This window comes from Fopius arisanus, unplaced genomic scaffold, assembly GCF_000806365.1.
Source record: "Fopius arisanus strain USDA-PBARC FA_bdor unplaced genomic scaffold, ASM80636v1 scaffold00041, whole genome shotgun sequence".
NCBI classification, from domain to species: Eukaryota; Metazoa; Arthropoda; class Insecta; order Hymenoptera; family Braconidae; genus Fopius; species Fopius arisanus.
Window position 1 is genome coordinate 887,780 of NW_011887780.1, and position 25,263 is coordinate 913,042.

General features: G+C 30.2%; 1 protein-coding gene across 3 annotated transcripts in view; it reads right to left on the minus strand.

Annotated features, from left to right (window-relative positions):
* Tsp66E (Tetraspanin 66E) overlaps positions 1 to 25,263 on the minus strand; it is a 52,169-nt gene that overhangs the window by 4,947 nt on the left and 21,959 nt on the right. For 2 of the 3 annotated variants that reach the window (XM_011305231.1, XM_011305229.1), the window contains exons 2-8: positions 23,500 to 23,578; positions 21,409 to 21,507; positions 4,665 to 4,793; positions 4,339 to 4,413; positions 3,767 to 3,874; positions 2,984 to 3,151; positions 1,509 to 1,650 (exon numbers count right to left, since the gene is read on the minus strand). In XM_011305231.1, the coding sequence (XP_011303533.1) occupies positions 1,509 to 1,650; positions 2,984 to 3,151; positions 3,767 to 3,874; positions 4,339 to 4,413; positions 4,665 to 4,793; positions 21,409 to 21,507; positions 23,500 to 23,559 (781 nt within the window). In that variant the 5' untranslated portion in view covers positions 23,560 to 23,578. Of the gene's footprint in view, positions 1 to 557; positions 1,198 to 1,508; positions 1,651 to 2,983; positions 3,152 to 3,766; positions 3,875 to 4,338; positions 4,414 to 4,664; positions 4,794 to 21,408; positions 21,508 to 23,499; positions 23,579 to 25,263 lie in introns of those variants that run through there. The other variant, XM_011305230.1, reaches the window with a different exon arrangement.

The window sequence follows — 25,263 nt, forward strand, 5'->3', positions numbered from 1 at the left end:
AAAGTGTCAGGAGAGTATGACGATCGAGGAGGTATTCACGGAAATGCGAAAATTCGAAATTTTTGAAAAAGTATCAGGGGAGAATGAAAATGGAGGAGGTATTCACTGAAAATTCAAAATTCAACATTTTCAAAAAAGTATCAGGGAAACATGAAAATCGAGGAGGTATTCACTGAAATGTGAAAATTCAAATTTTTCGAAATAGTATCAGGGGAGCATGAAAAACGAGAATTTTCTAATTATTGATTTTCGGTAATCCCAAAAAAAAATCCCACGATCTTTTGAATTTTTTATTGCAATTTCTTTCGAACTGTTAATTTTTCTAGAATTTTTCTGTAATTTTCAATTTTGTAAATAAATACCTGAAGTTTCGGGAAAATTATTTCATTTTCTTCACCTGGAATTAATTACTCTACGAGTGTTTCCATAATCTCCAAGAAAATCGCATCAGACGTATGATGTTTCACCACACAAATGTAAATGAAAGATTCGGCTCAAGCGACAGAGAGAGAGAGAGAGGAATTTTAGTGAGTGAAAAGAAATGAGAGAATTCCTGATGAATGTATGAATTAGAAAACTTTTATTAAACTGCGAAAAATATTTTGCAATAAGCCGAGTTATTGTCTGGCTCTTCGAAACCATTTCAATTGTCAAGCAGAGAAACGAAAATATCTGGAGGAGATCCATTCCATTTTCCAATTATCATTCAAAAAGGCGGAGAAATAAATTTCAAAACCGAGAATTAAATTCCCTTTTTTGAATTCTTTGAGATTTGAATTTCCCTCCAATTCCAAACTCTCGAGAATTAAATCATTATTAATTGAATTTTCGATCATCTCGACAAGCGAAATGAATAAATTATTAACAAACGAAGTGAATCTCCTGATGAATCCATTATATTACAGTGAATAATTACATCGTAATTGCACTGGCATGCACGGGCTTTACTCTGGTCTTATCTAATAACAACCGAACAACAAAAAAAAACCGAAAATATAATGAAAAATCATTTTCTCATTTCCATTGGATAAACAATCCAAATTGGGAGCACAACGTTCTACAATCTCTGAACAAAGGTCGTAAAAAAATTCAAATTACCAAGAAAAATTAATAATTAACAATAAATCTAATTAACGTCCCTCATTTGTCTATTCCCGTGTGTTTACTCGTTGCCGGGTGGCTCTACGCATCGATAAACTGCAAATTACCCATAGATATTTCATAAGAAATAAAAAAAAATTTGAACATATAGACAAAAAAAAAGTGAGAGAAAAAAATTCAGAACAAATGAAAGAAGAATTGTTTAATTAAATAGAGAAAAAAAACAATGAAAATAAAAAAAATATATATATTATTTAGAAAAATCAACCACGTGCATTGCCGTTATGTATATGGCGTTATGAATAAATTTTTTGAGTATTATTTTAAATGATTCTTTTTTTTTTTGGTCTTTGGCATGAATTTCAGGCTTTTTTATGATTTAAAGTCAACTTTAATTCCGAGCCTACCATGTTGTGGACGCCAATAGCAGCAGGCGAGGTACAGAGCTAGGATTGTGACGAGGAGTTCAACGAAGAGGAGTGACACACCTACACCGATGATTATTCCGATGTTCTTCTCAATTGCTCGGGCAACAGCTTCGTAACAACCCTGGATAAAGTAGAGAAGCAAATGTATGAAATTTATTAGAACATCAGAGCGGACGCGCGCTCGTGTTATTAAAATCATGATTGAAGATGTCAGAATTAAAAGTTCTGAATTCAAATTAACCGCCTCAGATGACTGAACCAATGAGGAATAAGTGTGACGGACTTTCGAGGTATCGATAGTCTCGATGTTTGTTTTTTTTATAAGAGGAGGACATAAAGATCATCATTAAAAATTAAAAATTTCAAAAATTCCCAAAAAATAAGTTCTGAATTCAAATTAACCGCCTCAGATGATTGAACCAATGAGGAATAAGTGTGACAGACTTTCGAGGTATCGATAGTCTCGATGTTTGTTCTTTTTATAAGAGGAGGACATAAAGATCATCATTAAAAATTAAAAATTTCAAAATTAAATAAGTTCTGAATTCAAATTAACCGCCTCAGATGATTGAACCAATGAGGAATAAGTGTGACAGATTTTCGATATATCGATAGTCTCGATGTTTGTCCTTTTTATAATAGGAGGATAATAGGAGGATAGGATAGGAATAGGAATTGTTTTCAATAATGATCAGCGATAATAAATAATTGGAATTGATGATGAATTTTTCCTTTTTTCGTCACTTGCATTGAGACTAAAAATTGGAATTCTTTTCCTAAAAATTCATACGGTATATCAATAATATATCTAAAGATGATATAGTTCTAGAAGACGGTTATGTGGGTCGTGACCTTGAATCGCGACCAAATAATTATCAATATTAAAGAATTCCGTCAATTTCTGCTCCTTCGAAAATTCGGTATTGAAAGAAAATGAATAATAATCAGTGGAGTTTATCCAAAAAAAATAATCAACCTTTCCATTTAATTCCCAAAAAATTACCGCAGTTAGCTGAACCGTATCGCTTCCTGTTCATTGCGAAATAATTCCGTACCTGCCACTAGTAAAATGTCAAACAGGATTTTTATAAAATATCTGCTCTAACTATTCTCAAACAATTCTGATATCTCCACTGATTCTTTCCTCCAGTACAAAAACGGACGACTCTTCTATCTAAAAATCTCTCTCGTCTTCCGTTATCTGATAATCTCTCAAATATTCACCGTTAATTGGAGACAGGAAAAATCTCGAGGTTTACTCTAACACCAGAAGACTGGAATTTCTATTTATTTTTTCCCGCATGCATTCTGGAAAAATCTAATTGATTTATGAACATCGGGACTATTTATTCCTGCTGCTATCTGAATGTCAATATAATTTTTTAACTTGTGCTGAATGGCTGAGGGTAAATGTAGGAAATTGGAGATTAGATAAAGGAGAATGATGAACTCACCGTTTGGAAATAAGAATTCTCCTCCGACGGGTTTGAGGGACACGAAGAATCTATGAGACCTCCGTCCTCTCCTCGTTTGCAACAAGAATCTGGTACCATTCTTCCAATGAGCGTCCAATTCCGATTTTGCTGGAAATCCCTGTAATCCTCGACACCACAGCATTTCAACTGCAAATAAAACAACAATTATAAATAATAAATAATTCAATTAGTTTTGCAAGTGCTTCCAACATTCAATTCGGCTTTTGCTTTTTGACTTTTTGCAGTATTTCCAAAATGAATTTCATACAATTAAACAATAAATTATAAAAGACAAACAAATTTTGTTATTATTTTAATTCATTATTTAACAGCAATAAACTCCATTCATTACTAAATCAAATAAAAAATTGTCATCATTGTCATCATTTTCAAATAATTCCACATGGAAAAATCGTTAGTAATAATTATTTATTAAAAAATACTAATTGTTTAGATGAATTAACACAAATTTTCATTTAGACGAATGGAATTTACAATTTCCAATGCAAAAAGCCACAAGTCCATACTCTTAATGAGAAATTGCATTAAAACAATAAATTCAATTTATAAAATAATTAAATAAACAATTTTATTATTTAAAATTCATAATTTCATGTTCAAATCTTTTGATAGAGCCGGAGGAATTCTACATTTTCTGTTTAGATAATCCGGAATTACTGGATCATTTACCATGAAATATCTGACACGTATTTTTATAAACAATTACTCACGTTTTTATTACATTTGCAATTGTTTTCGTACCTGAATCATGGCGCCATCCCACGCAGCTGTGACAGCCTCAGTTTTATCCTCATTAGAGTTGTAGTATTGTATCGTCGACTTGAGGAAATCTTTCGTGCCCTTTTCAGCCTTGAAAAAATTATTAAATTAGTCCCAATGGGTCCATCAATTCGAGAGTCATTTCAGGGGAAGGGGAAAAAATCGTAAGATGCCTCGATAAATTCTAACGATCGAATTGCTTTGACTTTGTGAGTTGTTACAAAATTAGGTGTTACATATTTCTTATCTGGAATTCAGTCAGTCAAGAATTTTATCGTTCTGACATCAAATGACTCATGAGACACTTCAACAATCAGGGGAATTCTTCTTCAATTTAGTCGTGATACCAGGAAAATAGATTTCAACTCCAGTTTTTATAGAAGTAAAGAAGATAGGGGATAGCTATGAAATTTTATTGGAGTACATATTTTCCGGGATTAATTAGTAATGGAATTAGGAAAGGGAAATTACAAAGGGAAAAATTTTGTAAACTCATTAGTTCATGTTTCACGTTCAACCATTTTGCAACTGAATTTTAATATTCTAAAACTTACGTCTCCTTTTAGACCGAATGCCAGACCAACCACAATACATTCCAGGATGAGAACAATGAGAATGAGAATTCCGTACTGAAAAAGTAAAAAGAAATATGAAATTACTGAGATAGAATGAAATTTTAAAAATTCATTTAAATAAAAATTCTCCAATGAGAAAGATTTTAATTTTAATAAAGTAATCCTTAATCCTTAAATCAAATTAATTCCTTCAATATTAAATATTGGGAGAAAAAATTCGAATTGAATAAATAAAAAATTAAAGAATAAACTAAAAGTTTCAAAAATATTTTCAAAAATTCACTGAGGGATAAAAAAGTATTTACCACACAGAGAAGACATCTTGATTCGAACATGGCACCACAATATCCCAAAAAGCTGACGATAAATGTCAGGGCACCAGCAACTATTAAAATGTAGGCTATCATCTTAATGACATCAGCATCAGTCCTTGTCTGAAACACAAATAAATTAATTGTTTAATTAACCATATGAAACATGATCATCAAATAAATAAGAATAAATTGTTAACTGATGCAGCTACCGGTAAACAAACGATTTATATCAATGGGATAATTAAAATGTTGTTTAATAATTGTGTTTAATAATTTTGCATTATTTATTTTTTTGTTTGATTCATTTATTTGTTTACAATTATTGCTGGTGGATTTTTGGGAAAAGAATAACGAATTTTTTCCCATCTTTTCCAAACATTTGTGAACCACTCCTATATTTCAATAATTTAAATAAATGTTCATGAATTTAAGTGGTAAATTGGAGATAATAATTTGTAAGGGGATAGGAGCGACTAATAATGACGCATTGATAATGGAAAAAACATCTTAAATCTCAGGAATTCATTAGCAATCAGAGGAGCTAGACATCTGTCTTCTGGAGTTGATCAAAGCATTAATTAAACCTAGATCCGGAGCAATCCTGAGTGGCCCCCAGGGGTCGATGTTAATTAAACAATCTGAACTGGTCTTTTGGAGACATCGATTTTGTGTTCAATATTCATCACGACTTCCTGGCATGGCTTAATCCATACTCGATAAAGACGTGCTCCAGGAAGCAACAAGAGTCGTCATATTTTTTTAAATATCATTCGTGATATTTTCAGATTATTAATCGTCCTTGGAGATTTTAATCCGTGAAATTTTGAAAACACAGGATTAAGTTCCAAATCTCAATTTTTTTATTTCAGACGAAAAAGTTGAATCTTCTTACTGATTAATTAACATAATTAATATTTTATAATATTACACATTGAAATTTATTTTAATTTTTTTCAAAATTATTTATTATTTTATTTTGAAATTCTTGTGATTAATATTTAATAATAAAAAACGGTGAATATTGGATAATTAATTAATTCATAGTGATTAATTAGTGTAGCAAAATCCGAATGAAAATTATATTTTGCAAAAAGTAATTCGGATTGAAAAAATTATGCGTGAGTTTTTAAATAATTCAAAAAGTTTATAAAACTGAAATTATTCGCGATATCTTGAATGAATTAATTAATATATTACATAATATTAAATAATTGAGGGTTTCACTGATATTTACTGATGATTGATTGATGACGCGATTAATCAATCAACTTGTCAGTGAATTCCACCCCTGATACTTTAATCTATTCATGAAGAACTGGGGAAAGGGGAAAGGGTAAGAGGATCGGCCTATGAAAGCAGTCGTTGAACACCTGTTGAGCACTTTCAAGTGGTTTTGTTTCTTAAAGCGATTGTAGAGCCATTATTTTCTGAAATATACCGCATTTATCAGTCAAATACTGGAAAAATCATTGCAACTTATTTGCAGACCTTTTACTATAATTACCGAGTCACTAATTATTGGGAATTACACATGTAATCGGTGAGAGATAAAAAAAATTAAATGTCACAATTACGAGGGATAATTAAAGGGAATTTTAATTTGTATAATGACTCTTCACATGTGGATATATATATATATATTTATAGTATATAGTTTATATATGAAATCGGCTCATGTGTACTGAAGTTATATAAAGCAGAACATCTCAGCATTTATTATTATTATTTCTATTTATTTCTCCCCTGAGAAATCTCGAGTGACTTTTTACTTTTTTCTAATTTTCAGATTTTTCCTTAAAATTTCAATGAAAAATTTGTCGCACTGTTAAATAAATATGGGAATGAAATTAAATAAAATTATTAATAATATAAAGTTGTATATACCCTAATATACAGTTGAAATTAAAAAAAGAAAATAGAAAAGAAACGAAGAATTTAAAAATACGATAAAGTGAATAGAAAGTTCGAATTTCGTAAAATTCATCATTATCATTATCATGGGAAAAACTACGATTGTTCATGATTATTAATAATTAATTATCATGAATAATGAGATAGTTTTCGGGATGATTAATTAATTTATTCCTCGGGGTGAAGCTCGATCGATCGCCCATGGAGTCTTATTAAATATTCATTTACTATCGCGTGTTAAATTTTGATTGTTTAACTTCTCGAGATTATCAACAAAGTTAAACTAAATTAGCTCTGGGGTGTTCACCGAAATTGAATGTAGTGTGTAAAGTTGAGTTGAGTAAAGTTGAACAGGTCAGGGGTTCAATCGATGTTCTTTATTTTATCTGTGCCAGGGATGGGGTCAGGTCTCGTGGCAATATTCAATGGATTATCAACAATGCATTCAATAAATAATTGATCGACCAATTTTAAAAGTAAAAATAGATAATTTCACAGTACGACTGGTGAAAAAAGAGAATACTCTAGAGCACAAGGTCATTCACAGATTTTTATTGAATGAATTTAATTAATTGTAGTTTAAAAACGATTTATATTAATATCGATGTTTTGATCGATTGAAATATAATCGAGAAAAATATAAATGTGCATTCAATTTATCATTGAAAATCCCAGATTTTTACTCAAATAAATAAAAAAGAAATGATGATTCATTTATATTTTTAAAAATGTTAACAAATGTCAACTTAAAGTTTTGTTAATAAAAGAATTTTTTTTTATTAAATTTTTCTTTAAACTGAACTCAATATATTAATTCTTTCCGTTCAATATAAAATGAAATAAAATAAATATATTGAATATAGTAAAAAAAAATATATAAAAAATATAAAAATCCCCACATAAATGAAAAAAAAATATTTTTTTTTTTCATTTATGTGGGGATTTTTATATTTTTTTAAAAATATTTTTTTTTTCATTTATGTGGGGATTTTTATATTTTTTTAAAAATATTTTTTTTTTCATTTATGTGGGGATTTTTATATTTTTTATATATTTTTTTTTACTATATTCAATATATTTATTTTATTTCATTTTATATTGAACGGAAAGAATTAATACATTGAGTTCATAATTTAATAAAAAAAAAGAATTTTTTTTTATTAAATTTTTCTTTAAACTGAACTCAATATATTAATTCTTTCCGTTCAACATAAAATGAAATAAAATAAATATATTGAATATAGTAAAAAAAATATAAAAAAAATATAAAAATCCCCACATAAATGAAAAAAAAAATATATTGAATATATTGTTCATATAAATTTTCTTATTATCTATATTTTTCATATTTATTCGCCATGTTTTATTTGGCATTTAACTTTTTCAATTGCTCTAAACGCTTTTCCTGGAGTGTTCAATTTTCCCAGCCCTGGAATTTCCCGAAAATTCCGAAAATTTTTCTTACACTCCATTTGCAGACAACAATAACTCTCTGTTCAGCGCCAAGAATAGGAATAAATACCGCAGAGAGGATAGAGTAATGTTATGCAAACTGGGTCTCATTTCAATAGCAACAATGTGAAAAAATAAATAATACAAGAGATGTGTGGATGATTTTCCTCGGTGGAATCCTTCAGCATGACTGACCTTCGACTAGGAAAAGTCCGTTCGCTTAATTAGTCATGTCACAACGTGAATAGCGATCGCTTGTCCTTTTTATCATTGAAAAAAATAAGTGGAAAAACTGCATTACGTCATTGTGCATGAGGTGATTATAAAAATATCAGAGTAAAACAGTGGGTGACGATCATTAATGGATCTACCACTGCCCACTGATGATTCGCACCCACGTGCATCTCAATTGACTTGATATTAATCCGACATTAATTAAGATTTAGTAATTATTTTCGGTTGGCTGAACTGATCGTTATTAAACCGACGATTTTCAAAATTCGCTAATATCTCCGAAACGATGAGAGATAGCAAAATTTTTGTTGAATCCTTTTTTGTAGAGCAAATAGAGATCTTTGGAAAAGGTTATCACAAAAATTTCATTATCTGCCGGAGATTCGGAGATATTTGCGAATTATTTATGGGAGAAATGAGTCGAGTTATAAGATTGTATAACATTAATCTAAAATTAATTACTCTGTCGTCATTGATTTAATTTAATTAGAGTTTCGTCATCATTACCTACATACATAATTATTTTCTTAATTATTATCGCGATTATTATTATCGATTTATTCGCGATTGTCGCCACAATATTTCGCCATAAAAACCGATTCATCAAAAAATAGATTCAGTTCTTCGTCCAGTTTTTTGGGAATATCCCCGAAACCACAAGAGATAAAAAAATTTTCATTGAATCCATTTTCGTAGATCGAAAAAAGACCCCCGAAAAATTTCTTAACAAAAATTTCATTATTTGCCAGAGATTCGGAGATATCAGCGAATAGAAAAATCCACTCAATCTGTTTCATCGCTTTAATCCTGAATTACACCTTGACATTTTCCATTTTTTTTTCACATCAATTGACCAGAATAAAATAACAAAGGTGATGGAGGTGATGGGGATATTCACAACACCCGTTGAACCATGAAATACTATTTTCATCATTTTTAATACCCTGTCTAGATAATGAAGATGATGTAAGTTAATTTCAATGTTGAGGCACTGCTGGAACTCGTCTGTACCAGTTGCCTTGTGTAATGAAGCTTGAATGCTCTTTCCTCACCTGGTGGGACGTTAATTATCATCCAGGAAACATAGGCCATCTCGCTGGACACTGAAGAATTTATTGAACAACTGCAGGTAATTAGAACGTTATGCTTGAATGCTCTGATTGCTGATCGATCAAGAGTTGGAGAGTCTTGATTGAACTTCAATCACTTTGTCTTCCAATCACAAATATCTATCACTTTCTCAGAGGCTTGCCATTAATCTCAAATATTCCCATCATTTCATCGATATTCTCGAGCATCATGATTAATTCTCAGTTAATAGAGTGAATATAATTGATGAATAACAAATACGATTGGATAATTGTGGCGTATGAAAACTGACGAAAGTCACTGAAATTGATTGAACAGCTATAAAAATTCATGCTTAACCCATTGAAAAAAAAACCTAGCACCGTAATAAATGGTGATTAAACAATATGTTTTGAGGAATATCGTTGAACAATGGCATGAGGATAATTGACAAAAATTTATTGTCATGGAGAATTGGACATCTGGACTTTTCTAATTCGCGGGGTGTCTCACTCTTCCTCATGTCACACCCTCAAACAACCTAACATCCAACAATATTATAATTTATCATTGCAGGTGAATTATCACAATCAGCTAAGACCCCAATGTCCTTGAAATATTATCGAGTAACACCACTGAAAATCACCGATAAGTTGTACTCCACTTTGACGGACTTCTCACGATTTGTTAACGCAACAATTTATTTCATTTTCATTTTGTTAAGAAAAATACGAATCAATTAATTCAGCTCCGTCGTGTAAATTTAGGCGTTAAGATTAATTTATGGATGTATATTGCCTTTGGAAATGAACGGCTGCTTGGAAAATAAATATTTATCGCTTCAGGAAAAATTACAGTCGACACAAAACATGAGTTATGCGATTTATTTCTGTTCGACTTCAATAGCAATATTTCCGCCACTTTCTCGGCCACAAAACACATGAAAAATATGCTAAGAGTTAAATATTTGTGATGTTTGTGGTACGATTCTTGGAAATTTTTGTTATATTGACGTTTCAATAAATTTTTTAACCAAAGATTAAAGATTTTGTGGACAAAAATTCATACGCGGATGTAAAATTACAATAAACATTAAACATCTGCTAAAATTGTATTGCTCTTGAGAACCCCGTGTAATATTAAAATATATATGTTGTAAAAAATATATGAATTATATTAAAAATATTGATTTATCTTTTATAAATCAAAAATTCAAATTTTAAAAGTTTTAATTTTTTTTATACATATTAGATTGATTTTGATTGAATCAAATTTAAAGTTCAACTTTGATGATAAATTAAAAAAATAATCTTAATTTATTCATAATAATAAATGAAATTAAAATAATGACAATTTAAATAATATTAAAAAATTCAATCAGTCATTGAAATATGAAAGATTACTTGAAATTCGAAACTTTATTTTGTGATTTTGATATAAATCTAGATTAAACATTGATAATAATGAGAATTTATAAACAATTATTATCATTGTTACTGAAACCAGAAAGATAATCACGCACGCAGAATTCTTGATTCCATCTTTGTTTTGTTTTCCGTTTTTTATTTATTTTTTTTATTCAGAGGTTGCACAAGTTTATGCCTGGCGTTTACGTTTATATAATCATCCGCTACAGGTGATTTTTATGTACTCTGGTTATTGATCTTTCACTTGTAAAAGAGTACGCGCAGAGAAATAAAAAGTGAGAAGAAAAGTTTAATAAATTCCAGAAAAATTGCGGCTTCAATTTCTCTGTAAATATTTGAACCGAATATTAAAAAGTTGTAATTCCAAATGACCCAGGCAATTACTGAATTTTTTTGGTAATTAATTAAACTAATTAAAAGCTATCAAATCATCCAAATTAGATAATTAAGTTGAGTTCAGGTGCCCAGCGAGATTTTCGGGAATATCTCAGAAACTAAGAGAGATATCGAAATTTTTAGAATGACCTTTTTTGCAGCTCTTGATGAGTTCTATAAAAAAGGTATCAGTGAAATTTTTTTTATTTCCCTTAGTTCTGAAGATATTTCGGGAGAATTCTTTAGAGAGGTTTTGGGATTTTACTAGTTCCTTAGGAAATGATTTTTCATCATTTTTTGTGGCCAGCGGTTTTTATTTTTTTGAACTTTTGCGATGAAATGAAGAAAGTTGGGTTGAAAGGATATTGTACCGACGTTTCGTGTTTTGCGAGATGAAAGTCGAGTGTTACTTTTACTTTCCGCATTTCGCTCGGTTCAATTATGTTTGTGTATTAAAATAAATGCACAAAATCAAAACAGAAAATAGTCTCAAATTAAGACATAAGAATTCCAATTAAGACACCCTAATCCGCTTTTTAAGACCTGCTGGACGAGCGTCTTAAACGGAGACGAAATGTCTTAATTTAAAAAGTAATTTTGTTAATTTCGTAATTTATCTTCCATGAGGGACAATTGTTTCATTAATTATGTCATCAATAATTTATTTATGTTCTTTTTGGAATAAAAATTGTGCTCTAGTCAGTGGAAAATATTACCAGTGATTTAATTGAACAGGATTTGAAGAGGAAAATCATGAAATTTTTCATTTTCCTAAGAATTTAAGAAAAATTAAACTGAAAGAATTAAATTGAACTGACAATTAATAACAATAATTACTGAGTAATTCCAAATAAATTTTGATTTTCTTGTCGTCAGTAAATTCACACACATGACAAGTGGATCTAAAAAAAATTCACATTAAAACATGAATTTTCCTGTCCTAATTAAATAAAAAATTAAATCTACAAAGCAATTATTTACCCTCCAGTAAATTGACTGTAGACAAGAGTAAACAAATTTCCAAATTTCCATAGAACCCATAAATGTTCTCTTCAATATAAAAATCAGCATGACAAAATCAAGAATTTCGAGATGACAAACAATTTCCCAGTAAATCCATGGATTTTCCTATTTATTATTATATATAAAATAAACATGCAATAATTTTAGCTAGGAATGCCAGTGATAAAGTATTGACCTAAAATAGCACCCTCGGTGGTTTAATTCTAACGGTGAATAACACGTTTCCTGATTGTAAAGACTCAAAGCGTGAAAATAACATGACGTCGGGGCATAACATGATACATGAAGAGAACTCGTCATGAATCCTAATGTGGAGCTCAGCTCAGTGCATCCTTTTCTCTCGTTATGGTATGAAAACTGTCTTCTTGTTTACAACCTCTGCCTATTTGCATTACCAAGTGCCCAGAGTATTATACATGTAGGTGTGGCCACTTCCCTTTCATTCAGAGGTATCATCAGACGTCATAATAATTTAAAAAAAAAAAGAATTATTTCACTCCTTTTCATCACTTCCCTCTCTAAAGTTAAACACAAAAAATAATCATTAAAAATTTCACGTCTTTGATCATTTCAGTTGAAAAAGATTCTCTTCTGAAATACCTCTGCTGAATTTAGGAGTTATCACCGAGGGGTTCGGTGATTGCTTTATTATTTTATAATTAATAAAATCCATGGTTTACTGGGGAATTTGGTTGTCATCTTGATTGTTGTATCAGGAAATGTTTCAGGGGTTCATTTATTTAAGAACAAAGACGACTTTATATTGTCCAGACCCTGGGCTTTCGTGTACTTCATACATTTTTATTTTTATTTTTTATTAGTCGGGGTTCATTACTTCTTCAAGAAATTCCCTGTTAAGAAATTACACAGAAAAAATATTGAACGGTAATAATACGATATCTGAATTTATTATATATAAAGATTGAAGAAAAATTTCACGTCTTTGATCATTTCAGTTGAAAGAGATTCTCTTCTGAAATATTTCTGCTGAATTTAGGAGTTATCGCCGAGGGGTTCGGTGATTGCTTTATTATTTTATAATTAATAAAATCCATGGTTTACTGGGGAATTTGTTTGTCATCTTGATTGTCATATCAGACGCGTACCCGTCGCGAATACTCGATAATGCTCGTATTAGTTCCATCAAATCGATTCCAGTGTTTTGAATTTAAGAAAATTTTCTTTATTATAAATGTAGAAACACAAAAATGAAGTTCGCCCGAGTCGAAATATCTCGAAACGCGCAGAGCTAATTCCTCATTGGTTAACTCGAACCGCCAAATTCAAATTCGGCGCACGGAGTGCGCAGTAGATTCCGTATCTTATTATTTATGAATTGAAACGTGAAATCCAGTTCGCAAATTATAAGTCGGGAAAATAAAAAAATAATGTAAAGGTTGGAAATGTTGAGGATAATCGGTTTTGTTTCGTCATATTTTTAGAATCATTAAGTAATTATAAAAGTCGATAATTGTTCTTTCGGGGGAAATAAATAGAGTGAACCATATGGAAATCATTTGAAGATTGAAGTGTTGAAATTTATAGAAAAACCAATTGAATAATTGATTTGGTTATAATAAGATTTTTTTCAATTGCACGAATCCCAGGGAATTACGCAATCCGTTAACAATAATTTTCTTCGTTCATTCAATTTTTAAAAAGATGGATATTTCGAGTAAAACTTGATTAATTGAAAGTTCAAAACTAAAATAAAATAAAATCTTTAAGTTAACGGAATCTGCGACCAATTGGAAATTCAGAGGAAAATGGCGAATAATAATTTGCGATTTCTGATGGAATTATTGGAAACTCTTATTGCATTGCAAAAAGAAATTTCCGAAAAAAAATTTAATGCAGGGGTAAAATAGTGACGGCCAAGAAAAATTATAGTGTTGGCAGGATATTTTTATAGAAATGTACCAACACTACAATTTTTTCTAATTTTATATCCAGAATTATTCTTGAAAATTTCCGGTCATTTAGTGACTGGCAATAATTTCTTTATATCTCAACGAATTCAAATGATTAAATAGAATATTTTCCATAACTCATCAATTAAAAATATGAAAAAATTTATTTTTCCCAATAGCTGGAAATTTTCATTAAAAAAATTAATGGAAAATCCTATTTTCAATTTAAATATTCAATAAAAATTTACAGCAATCGGAATTATTTGGGTAAATGATTTGTCCTTGAAATTAGAAATTTCATGATTTGTTTACCTCCAATTAAATTCAATGACCCACTTCTGAAAATTGTTTATTGTTAATTTGTCCCTGAAATTTTAAATTTTCTACGAGTGTCCCTGAATTTTTATCACTCCATAATTTTCTTTGTTATACCGCGAGAAAAATTGGAGTTCAATTAAATATTCACTAGGTCCCACGATTTTTCCGCAATTTCTGATAGAAATCTGTCGTAATTTCATAATTTCCTGTCATGTAGAAAATTTTTAATAATTAACAAAAGGCTGAACAATGACATCTAGATTTACCATCGTTAAATGCAAATATTAAATAATCACAAAACTTTCTAGAATTAATTGATTAATCATTCATTAATAACCACTGAAAATCTTTAATCAATGATACCACATTTTTTTGTTAATTAAAATAATTAGAAATTCAAATAAATGCGCGCGTAATTAATCTTCTCAATTCCATAATTTCCGGTTTTCAATTCATGATTTCCAAAATTCAAACGGTAATTTTGCATTGATACTATAATTTTAATTAAGATGTCGTATTATTACCGTTCAATATTTTTTTTGTGTAATTTCTTGACAGCAAATTTCTTGAAGAAATAATGAACCCCGACTAATAAAAAATAAAAATAAAAATGTACGAAGTACACGAAAGCCCAGGGTCTGGACAATATAAAGTCGTCTTTGTTCTTAAATAAATGAACCCCTGAAACATTTCCTCAAGATACTCTCCTTGGTTTTAATTACCCCCTCAGTCCATCTGAGAATGACAATTTCCAGAGCAAAAATAATAAAACAAAAGAATCCTCTATTTTTCAATCATCAAATAATTTAAACAATTTCGATTTCAAATCCTCAACTCGACGAAATAATTGCACTAAAACAATTATTCAAAAAAACTGAACAATTAAAAAAAAAATAATAAAGAAAGAATACAAAATAAATAAATATTATATTATTATTTTATTAATTATCATTAATCAATAAATGATGATTAACAATAACGTATAATAATTATTCCCATTTTACATAATATTATTATAATTATTAATATAATGAATGATAGAAATTATTGAAATCGATTTCAATAATTATTTTGTCGAATTATTTTTGGAATATTATTAACAAAAATAGAAAGAACAAAATGTTTATCATTTTGACGGATTAATTCAATAGATAATCCAGTGTTTAATTCAATTATTTATTAATAAATGATTTGATGATGTAATAGAGAGCACGCGTTGAAATATAAATGTGTAATCTAATTTTCCATGGGTACAAGTGCACCGGATAAATAAATAAATGACTCCTACGTTAATTTGAGAGGTTGAACGATTGTTTCAGGGCACGTCGGCCTCGTTTTATACGTGAATTACCGATAATTGTGGGTTAACGTGTCAACTATTCAATGAGGTAAGTGCTTTTATCTAGAGGTACTTATTCCGCCAAAATATTTTCAAGGAGAAATAATCAAATAATAATAATAATCCAACAATAATTTCAATATTTCAATTTTTTCTTTACCCCTAAAGATTTCCTTATTAATTTCATTATTTTTCAGTTAATATTAAAAAAAATCACAAGCTCCGATTTTTCGTCATTTTTGTCTATTTTGAATATTTGAGTTTTAAAAGATTTAATTAATTAATATTTGTTTAATTATGGGATTATCATTAATGCTAGGTGATCGTGGAGATTAGACTTGGGGCGATTAATCGAATTATGGAGGGGAGAATATTGATAGATTTTTTTTGCAGACGAAAAAAAATCGAAAGTCATGGAATTTTGCACTTATCGTGCTTGACTGAATTTCCCCTTGACTGTCTGGTCTTACCGGTCGCGTGCACCACATAATACGCGCGGGATTATGTGTAACCTGAACTAAGGACTTTTTTGCATTTTTGTGTCCCTTAGAAATCGACTGAGAGACTCTGTTCTTTAAATAAATTTTTTAATTATTTTTTCTTACACAATTTTTCAAAAAGTCTTGCTGAAAACGTAGAATTATCAAATTTCAACTTTTTGTCGTTGAAAAATCGAGAGAGAAACTTTTATTTATTTATTTATGAGTTTGAATAATTTTTGAAAAAGATTTTTTCTATTTTCATTCAGTATTTTTACACTCGATTTTCCCCTGCGGAAAATGACAATTTTCCTATTTAAATTTGTAAACAATTACTTTATTTTTTATTTTCCGTCTCTTGAAAATCGAAAGAGAAACTTTTTAAATGAAATTTGAACAGTTTTTCAAAAAACCCTCTGGGACTCCGATTAAATTTCCCACTGGTGACACCTTCCCCGAGGCTATTCCAGCCTGATTAATTGACATTAATTTTCCTGGTTAAAATACTTGACAAATTGTTGTTCCCAGTATAAAATAATTTTTCCCTGTGGAGCAATATAAAAAATTCCAAGTAATATCTGAATAACTAACGGTTGCGTGAATTTTTTGCCTCTCAAAAATATCAAGAGAAAAGTTTTTAATTAACTATGGGAACTAAAAAAACTCGCCGGTGGGACTTTTATTTAATTTCCCTAAGGGCAATTTGGGCTATTGATTTTCGTGAGAAACCCGGGAAAACATCCGCCAAGTGAAGACTCTCAAACCCCTTTGAAAATAAATATCTCTGGTTTAATATTTAAGGACTTGGAAATTAAAATGAAAGCTTGTGATTTTCTCACTTTCATTACGAAGGAGTTTAATTATGAAATTACTCAACCGTTAAGGTGTTCAAATAGCGAGTGAAATTGTCATTTAGTGTAATTATTTTTCAATTTACTCGGACATTCAAAGAAAGCATGAAATTGTACTGCGAGAGAAATCCAGAAAATCACGTAAAGTTTAAATAAAATTTTTATTGATTCAAAGATAACGCATTCACGGTTTCATTTTGGAAATTACGGCAATTTTTTATCAAAAAGACAATCACGTAATTGTTTAATTAAAATATAAAACCTGCAGTTTTATTAGTCGATTAATTCCAGTAATTTTTATCTGAATTTCCAACTAAAAATTGCAATACAAAATTAATGAAAGTTAATTTTGTTGGGGCGAGTAATTGTTTATTGTTGTGAAATGTTAAATGTTTAAAGGAATAGTCGCATTTTAAACTTGTGGATTTTTTTTTTGTTAATTTGTAAAAAGTTAATTTATTGGTTGGAGTAATAATTTTTTTCTGTGCATTATGTAATGTTTTCCGCACTTGAACTTGTTTTCACCGTCTACTTGAAATTATTAATTAGAACTTTTGTTTTCGCTCTCATAGTGGACTTTGCGTGCAACTTAAACAACATTAATGCATAATTATAAACGCTTTCCTATTCCCATCGGCGATCCGTGAAATCGTGATGTAAAAATCTATTAATATTATTAAAAAAAAAACATGAAATGTATCGCATTGTATTTTTAAATAATTATAAAATGAAAGCGATTATTAAAGTTAGAAAAAAAATCACTTCTTCCCAGTCGATTTATAAACATATTTATATTTTTTGTAATTTGTAAATTCGTTTGATAAAAGAAATTATCCGTCTCCATGAACAATTATTGATTAATTAATTCCATGATTTGTATGAATTATTTATTTCAGTAAAAATAAATTTTCATAATTATTGCGAATAAAAAACGCAATAATTGTATTTTACCACGAAATTACAATGTAATGGGATGCAAATAATAATTATTGATACGAAAATTGAAAATGGAAAATTGAATTGAGAATTGAATAAAAGAAAACCGTGAAAATCGTTGGAATATTTAACAACAAAATTATATAAATCTACTGAATAAAAAAAAGCATTGAATTGAAATGAGAATTGTTTAAAAGTCCAAAGAAAAAAATAAAAATTCGATGCCAATGAATCATGAATGTGATGAGGGAAATTATGTCTGTCGTAATGGGTTGCGTTGTAAATTACTGCTTAATTGATCAAAGCCGGATATTCCCAATTAAAATGAGAATATAAAGATGATCAAATGATTTTTTCGCTAATTGTACAATAAAAAATAAGAAAAATGATATAAATGAATAATTTCATAGTGAATTCATGGTACACCAGAGAATCAAAATTTCCAGTGAGAGTATAAATTGACGCTATATTAAGGACGTGTAAATTGGTTGTAAAAACTCAATAATCATGGTGAATAATTAACGACAGGCTGTAAAGTGTTTTCTCCTCCGACCATAACCGCTCGCGATTGAATTGAACAGCAAGAAAATGGGAATAAAAACTTTTTGATTGATCAGTTAATTAAATTGATTGGTCTTGTAATACTCAATCAGTTACACTAACTCACCGAAAAAGAGTTATGATCATGAAATAAATTTTTTCCGCTAAAAATATCGCGGATATATTTGGATCGTGATATATTTCAGGAGGTGTCATCGGAAAATATATGATATTAAAAATGAAATATTCATTGTCTTGAATTCCGAAAGAATTTCAATTTTCAAAAAAATTTTTAAGTCTTGAACGCTAGATTTCTCTCGATAGAACAATTTTATGTGAAAGAAAAAATGATGATTCATTCAAGTATATTCTGCACTTGATACAAATATATTTTATGCTTGATTAAAGTATACTTTACACGACAGTACATTCAAGTATATGCAAGCACTCCGCGACTGCGCACTTGAATCAAGACACGTGTTCGGTACATACTTGAATCAAGTATACTTGCAGGTGTGTATACGCGGGGCAAGTATACTTGATTCGAGGATGCTCGTGGAAATATATATCAATTCCAATAATTATATTTGATTCAAGTATACTTGGATAAGTACACTTGAATCAAGTATACTTGAATCAAGTATACGTGGATCAAGTAAAGTACTTGAATCAAGTAAAGTACTTGGATCAAGTAAAGAACTTGAATCAAGTAAAGTACTTGGATCAAGTAAAGTACTTGGATCAAGTAAAGTACTTGGATCAAGTAAAGTACTTGGATCAAGTAAAGTACTTGGATCAAGTAAAGTACTTGAATCAAGCGTACTTCATCCAAATATACTCCGATATTAAGTATATTAAAATCAAGTATACTTGAATCAAATATACTTGACTGGAGTGTATTTTCCCTCATGATGCGACTATTCATTACTTGACAACTAAATTCAACGAAATCGGATATAAATTTACGTTTTACTGCAAAATTTACTCATGCAATGAGATGTAAATAACGACGATGTATCATAAATTGAGGAATGAGCGCTTTCAACAAATAGTTGAAAAAAAAATTTTAAGACGTAGTAATAAAAATGCGACAATAATGTGAAAATGCATTGTTCATCGAAAAGGGCAATGAGGGCGTGGTAATATCATTGCCTCGTGGGAAATGATACGAAAGCCGATTCCATCGGTGGAATCGAATGAATCGGGGGGAAGTGATCAGGTTATATAAATCAGGTGTGACGAAAGTGTTGCGTCAGGTGCACCAGAGTCTCCAATTTTGAAGATCAAGGGACATTTAAAATTTAAAGTAAATTTTTTGTAATTCCGGAATGAAAAATCGTTGGGAAAAATTTTGCGGAATTGTTGTAAAATTTTATTACACCTTTCGATTATTTTTATCGAAATTTTAATATGAAAATTTCTGAATTGAATATTCTAATACGATTTTTTAATATAAATTTTCTAAATCGCTTTCGTATTTGAAGAATAAATTTTGAGTTCCAGAATTTTCGATTCTTTCTCTTCCATGATTTTTCATTAAATTCATGTTGCGTTTTTTGTATTGCAATAAATACTGCAATTACAAGGGGAAATTGAAAAGTATTTGGGATTTGAAAGCAAGAAGACGGCGAAAAATTAAAGAAATCGAGATTTGTGGATGCAATGACGAGTGAATCTTGAGGAACAACTGTGTCACTGGAAAGTTGGGGAAATCCCCGGTTTTCTTAATGATGCAGAAAGAATTGACGCAAATTTCCTCGAGATTTCCATTGAATCTTAATTGTCAAAAGGAAAGTGTAGATTTAGATGAAAAAAATTCCTGGAAAGTTTTCAATTTTCCTTTTGAAGTAGTACCTACCCCCCAACCTGTACATATCTACTATTTACTCCCATTTATCTCAAAGATCTTCATCTTATTGATATTCTTGAATTTTATGATAAATCCTTGGAAGTGAATGGAGTGAATATAATTAATGAAAAATGTATACAGTAGATTGGGTGGCGCATGAAAACCAGCGAAAGGCACTGAAATCGATTAAACAGCGATAAAAATTCACGCTTAACCCATTGAAAAAAAAAACATAGCACCGTAATAAATGGTGATTAAACAATATGTTTTGAGGAATATCGTTGAACAATGGCATGAGGATAATTGACAAAAATTTATTGTCATGGAGAATTGGACATCTGGACTTTTCTAATTCGCGGGGTGTCTCACTCTTCCTCATGTCACACCCTCAAACAACCTAACATCCAACAATATTATAATTTATCATCGCAGGTGAATTATCACCATCAGCTAAGACCCCAATGTCCTTGAAATATTATCGAGTAACACCACTGAAAATCACCGATAAGTTTTCCTCCACTTTGACAAACTTCCCACGATTCGTTAACAGAACCTCACTCGAGCCTTAGATAATACCTCAATCACAAATCCACGGATTTCCAACGAACTAAATAATAAATTTCAATACACATCCTTCCGCGATGGTGCTACCTGATAATGATCATCAGTTTCCTGGTGATTAAAGTCTTTAATCTGATATCTACGTAAACTGCGACATCCGGTAGTCGAGAAATGAATTAAAAATGCAGAAAGAAGGGAAGTTGAGAGTAAGAAGGGCTGAGAAACGACATAAGGTATTTGGAGCACTAAATTGCGTAAAACGATGCGAACAGGTGGTCGAGTAGATTTTATGGCAACCTGTCTTGTGGACAGGATTGGCCTCTCATAAATTCCCCACCAAATCGTGAATTATGCGAATCCGGGGATTCACCTTTTTCGGAAGGCATCATGTTACAAAGAATTTACGGCTTTTGAGGACAGTTGTTGCTTTTTATTTTTAGTTTTTTATCTTAAGGTACTCACCAGTAAGTCTCCTCCATCCATTTTTGCGAAGAGATTGGTGAACGAAGTCCTGTCTGCTAGGAGCCATATTCCTACGGTTAACGCTGCACCACCAGCAAGCTAAAATAAATAAATTACTTGTGAAATAATAGCTTGCAAAAAGACGATTGCAATTTATTATAATTTTCATCAACAATTTACTGGCAGAAATGCGATATATCGATTCTGGGGGTTTTAATATTGAAGTGAACACTCCTGTCAGTTTTTTTTTGGCAATATCTCCGATACTAAGGAAGATATCGAAATTTTTGTCAAAATCTTTTTTGCAGGGCTAATTAAGGACTACGGAAAAGGTCCTTACGAATATATCGCTATTTCCCCCAGTTTAAGAGATATTTACAAATTAACAATCGGATATTTGGAGTTTTCAGCAACAAATGTAAATAAAATTTATGTAAAATCGTTATTGTTAAAAACTTTCATTTTTTAAATGTAAAATTTCAGAAGTAATTTCCTAACGATCCAGAAAAAAATATAGTAATAGTATAATAACGCAATAAAAGTTTGTTTCTGGAATATTATTTATAAATTAGAATTTATAATTTGTTCACTAAAAGAAAAATGAACAGATTTTCAATATAATTTTGTTGGAATCAGTCGACCGTTTGTTGAAAATTACCAAAAAGAAATAGTTGCATTTGAATTTGAAAGTCTCAACCGTGAATAATTATTCTGCTTTCCATGGAGATAAAATATCGGTCTGAACCGACGGGTCATTTATTAAAAGTCTTTTTAGGATGGAAATAACGAAAAAAAAATATTAATTAACATTTCCCGAGTTGCTGTTCCAGATTACCGGATTTCTGCCGCACAATGATTTTTTTTTCATTCGACAATTGATCTCTTATTTTTGATTATTAAAATACATTAAATTTAATTAATTTAAGAATTAAATGGTTATTTCGTTAATTGCAATGCAATAACAAATTTTTTATGTGGAGATTGAAATTTTTAAATCATTCTTCATTAACAAATTAGCCAACAAAAAAATTTTAATATTTATTTGAGAATGAAAAATAATGATTTTTTGAAATCATTGGTTAAATATTCAAGTCATTTTTTTCAACCCAAAAATTCAGGCGAAAATTTCTAAGATTTTCAGTTCATTTAAAGATAAAAAAAAAAATCAAACTAATAATTAATGTTTTTCAATTTTTGAGATTGATAAAAAAAATTAGAGGATTTGTTCAACGGGAATTGAATTGAAAATGTCATAAAAATTTATTTTCTCTCGTATACCCTTTCGGGTCTTTACGGTTAGTTGGTTCCCTTCCCACCCCCCCAACCGCCTGTACCGCATTTGCTTGAAGGGAGGGAAAAACCTCATCTGAGGGAAAAAACCTGCCCAGGTACAGTCGTCCTTTTGACAGGACTACCGCTCGGCAGTGGAACCGTGAGATCAGAGCGCTATAAATTTTTGACCGCCGGTGCCCGGGATCGAACCCGGATCTCTGGCATGCTAGTCTAGCACTCTAACCGCACGGCCACTACCGTCGGTTTGAAAATGTCATAATTTAAATCCTCTAATGACATATGACTGAAATTTCAAGAAAATTCTAGCAGTCCATTAATAAATCACTCACAAACTGTAACATGCAATGAAATATGAAAATCATCATCGTGAAATGGCGTTCACGGGCTTCGAAACGGTTTGTGAATGATGTATGAGTAATTTTCATTCATGAGAAAGTGACGTACTTATCATACTTCAAACAGAAATGAAAGTTATGACTCCTCGATTTTTTTTAAATTCAAATTATTCTCCATAACTCCAAAAACTCTCTACATAAAACTCTCATAAAAACTGAATTGCATTACCAATTACATTATACGATATGAAAATAATTAATTAATTAATTAATTAAATAATTAATTAATTACATGAACTTATGAAATTATTAAAAGAACTTGGAGAACGAAAAAAATTGTGAAGGTGAGGATAAAATGATGAAAAAAAAACAAAAATTTTTGTGGCGTTAATGAAATAAATGATTGATTGATTGATATTTTATGATGAGAGCTAAAATGATCTAGTAAATTTGAAATACTTACGAAGAAGACAAAATTGAATAAGCAGAGGAAGTACTTGGCACACCTCGACATGCAACCCATTTTCTCAGCCGTTTAAAATCTGCAACAAATGAAAAATAAATGAGTAAAACAAGTCATCAACTCGAGTGAATATTCACGTTAAAACGGTAGATTTTCCCGAGAACGAGAATTTATTTAGTGACAAGTGGTAACGCCCCTCTGCAGAATACAGAGGATATTGGAGCGGATATTGGCGTATATTCAATGTTGTTATTGTGCTCGTTAGGCAGCACAACTTCAGTTCGTTAAAATCATACTACTGGATGGGAAAGATCTGTGTAAATATCGCATTTTGCCACTGAGAGTTCCAATACATGGGAGAAAAATACAATTAAAATGTCAGAAAAAGGAGTTAAACGAGTTGACGCATCAATTTTACAAAACGCTTTACGGATTACGTTTTGAATTCAAAATAAAAAACAGAAAAATTGGAATATCTCGAAAACTTAGTATGGATAGGTGTACAGTTTGATTGATTGGGGTAGAGTACACCAGGACGAATATTTTGAGAGGTGAAAAATTGTAATCGGCTCGACAGTTTTCGAGATATTAACAAATTAAAATTATTTAAATCCCCTGCATTTATAATAGAATTACAATTTTTTAAATGCAAATATTTTTCAAGCTCTGCAGTCTAAAGAGGATTGTTACTAATTCGTTTAACAATAACTTTTCCAAAGTATATAATGCACTCTTAATTAATTGAAAAATAATAAAAAACAAATTGTACTCCGAAAAAAATAATCCCTCCAGCCAAATTAATTTCCTTTTTCATTAAAAATTCCCCCAACAAAATTCAACAAGTAAACGAATGCAAATATTTCCATTTGTTATCCGCGGATTATCCCGGAGTTAATAAATTAGTCTGACAACAATATTTTTTCCTCGCTGGGCGTTTTTTTTATTCTTTTTATCACTGCACTTTTTTATTCAACAACAAAAAGGGGAAAGTTGCACCGGCTATTTGAAAAGGGATTACTTCGGTAACATTATCACGGTTATTAGTTCGCCGGATTGAAAGTTGGGAATTAGTGGATGAACCAGAGAGAGAGGTGGAAAAAAAAATAATAAAAAATAATGAGAACAATGAGAGGAAAATGAGGGTAATATTGCGCCTTGAAGGCGCGCCCTCTCCACTTCCTCATCTCCGCATTGGCGAAACGCCAATTGTTCTTTATTTATCGCAATCTTTCACATGGTCATGTCTTCCATGTTCCATTTTATTGACATCTTCACATTTTTCAATCAGATCGAACCCTCAAAAGATGTTCTGACCTCAAATTATCCATCGAATTTACGCGAAAAAAATAAAAAAAAAAAAACAATTTTTGCATTTTATTTTTACATTATTTATATTATTAATAGCCCCAAAATGTCATGATCATGCAATAATTTTCCTGTTTTTTCTAAAATTTTATGAATATTTAATAATTTTAGAAAATACGTGCGAAAGTTATTGACGTTAAATAATTGTTATAAATAAAAATTGTTGAATAATTGTGTGCAGAATTTGCAAATTATCGTGTTGAAAATTGTAAATAAAATCGGTGATTGACTTTGATTATTTAAAAATGTCCGGTTACTATCAGATTTTCGGTAAAATTAGAAATTTCTATTTTTTGATTTGATGCCGACGAGATTTTCTAAAATACGAGGGAAATTGCAATACGATAATTCATCTTATTGTCTTTAAATAAACCGAGGATTATCACCACTTGCTATTCC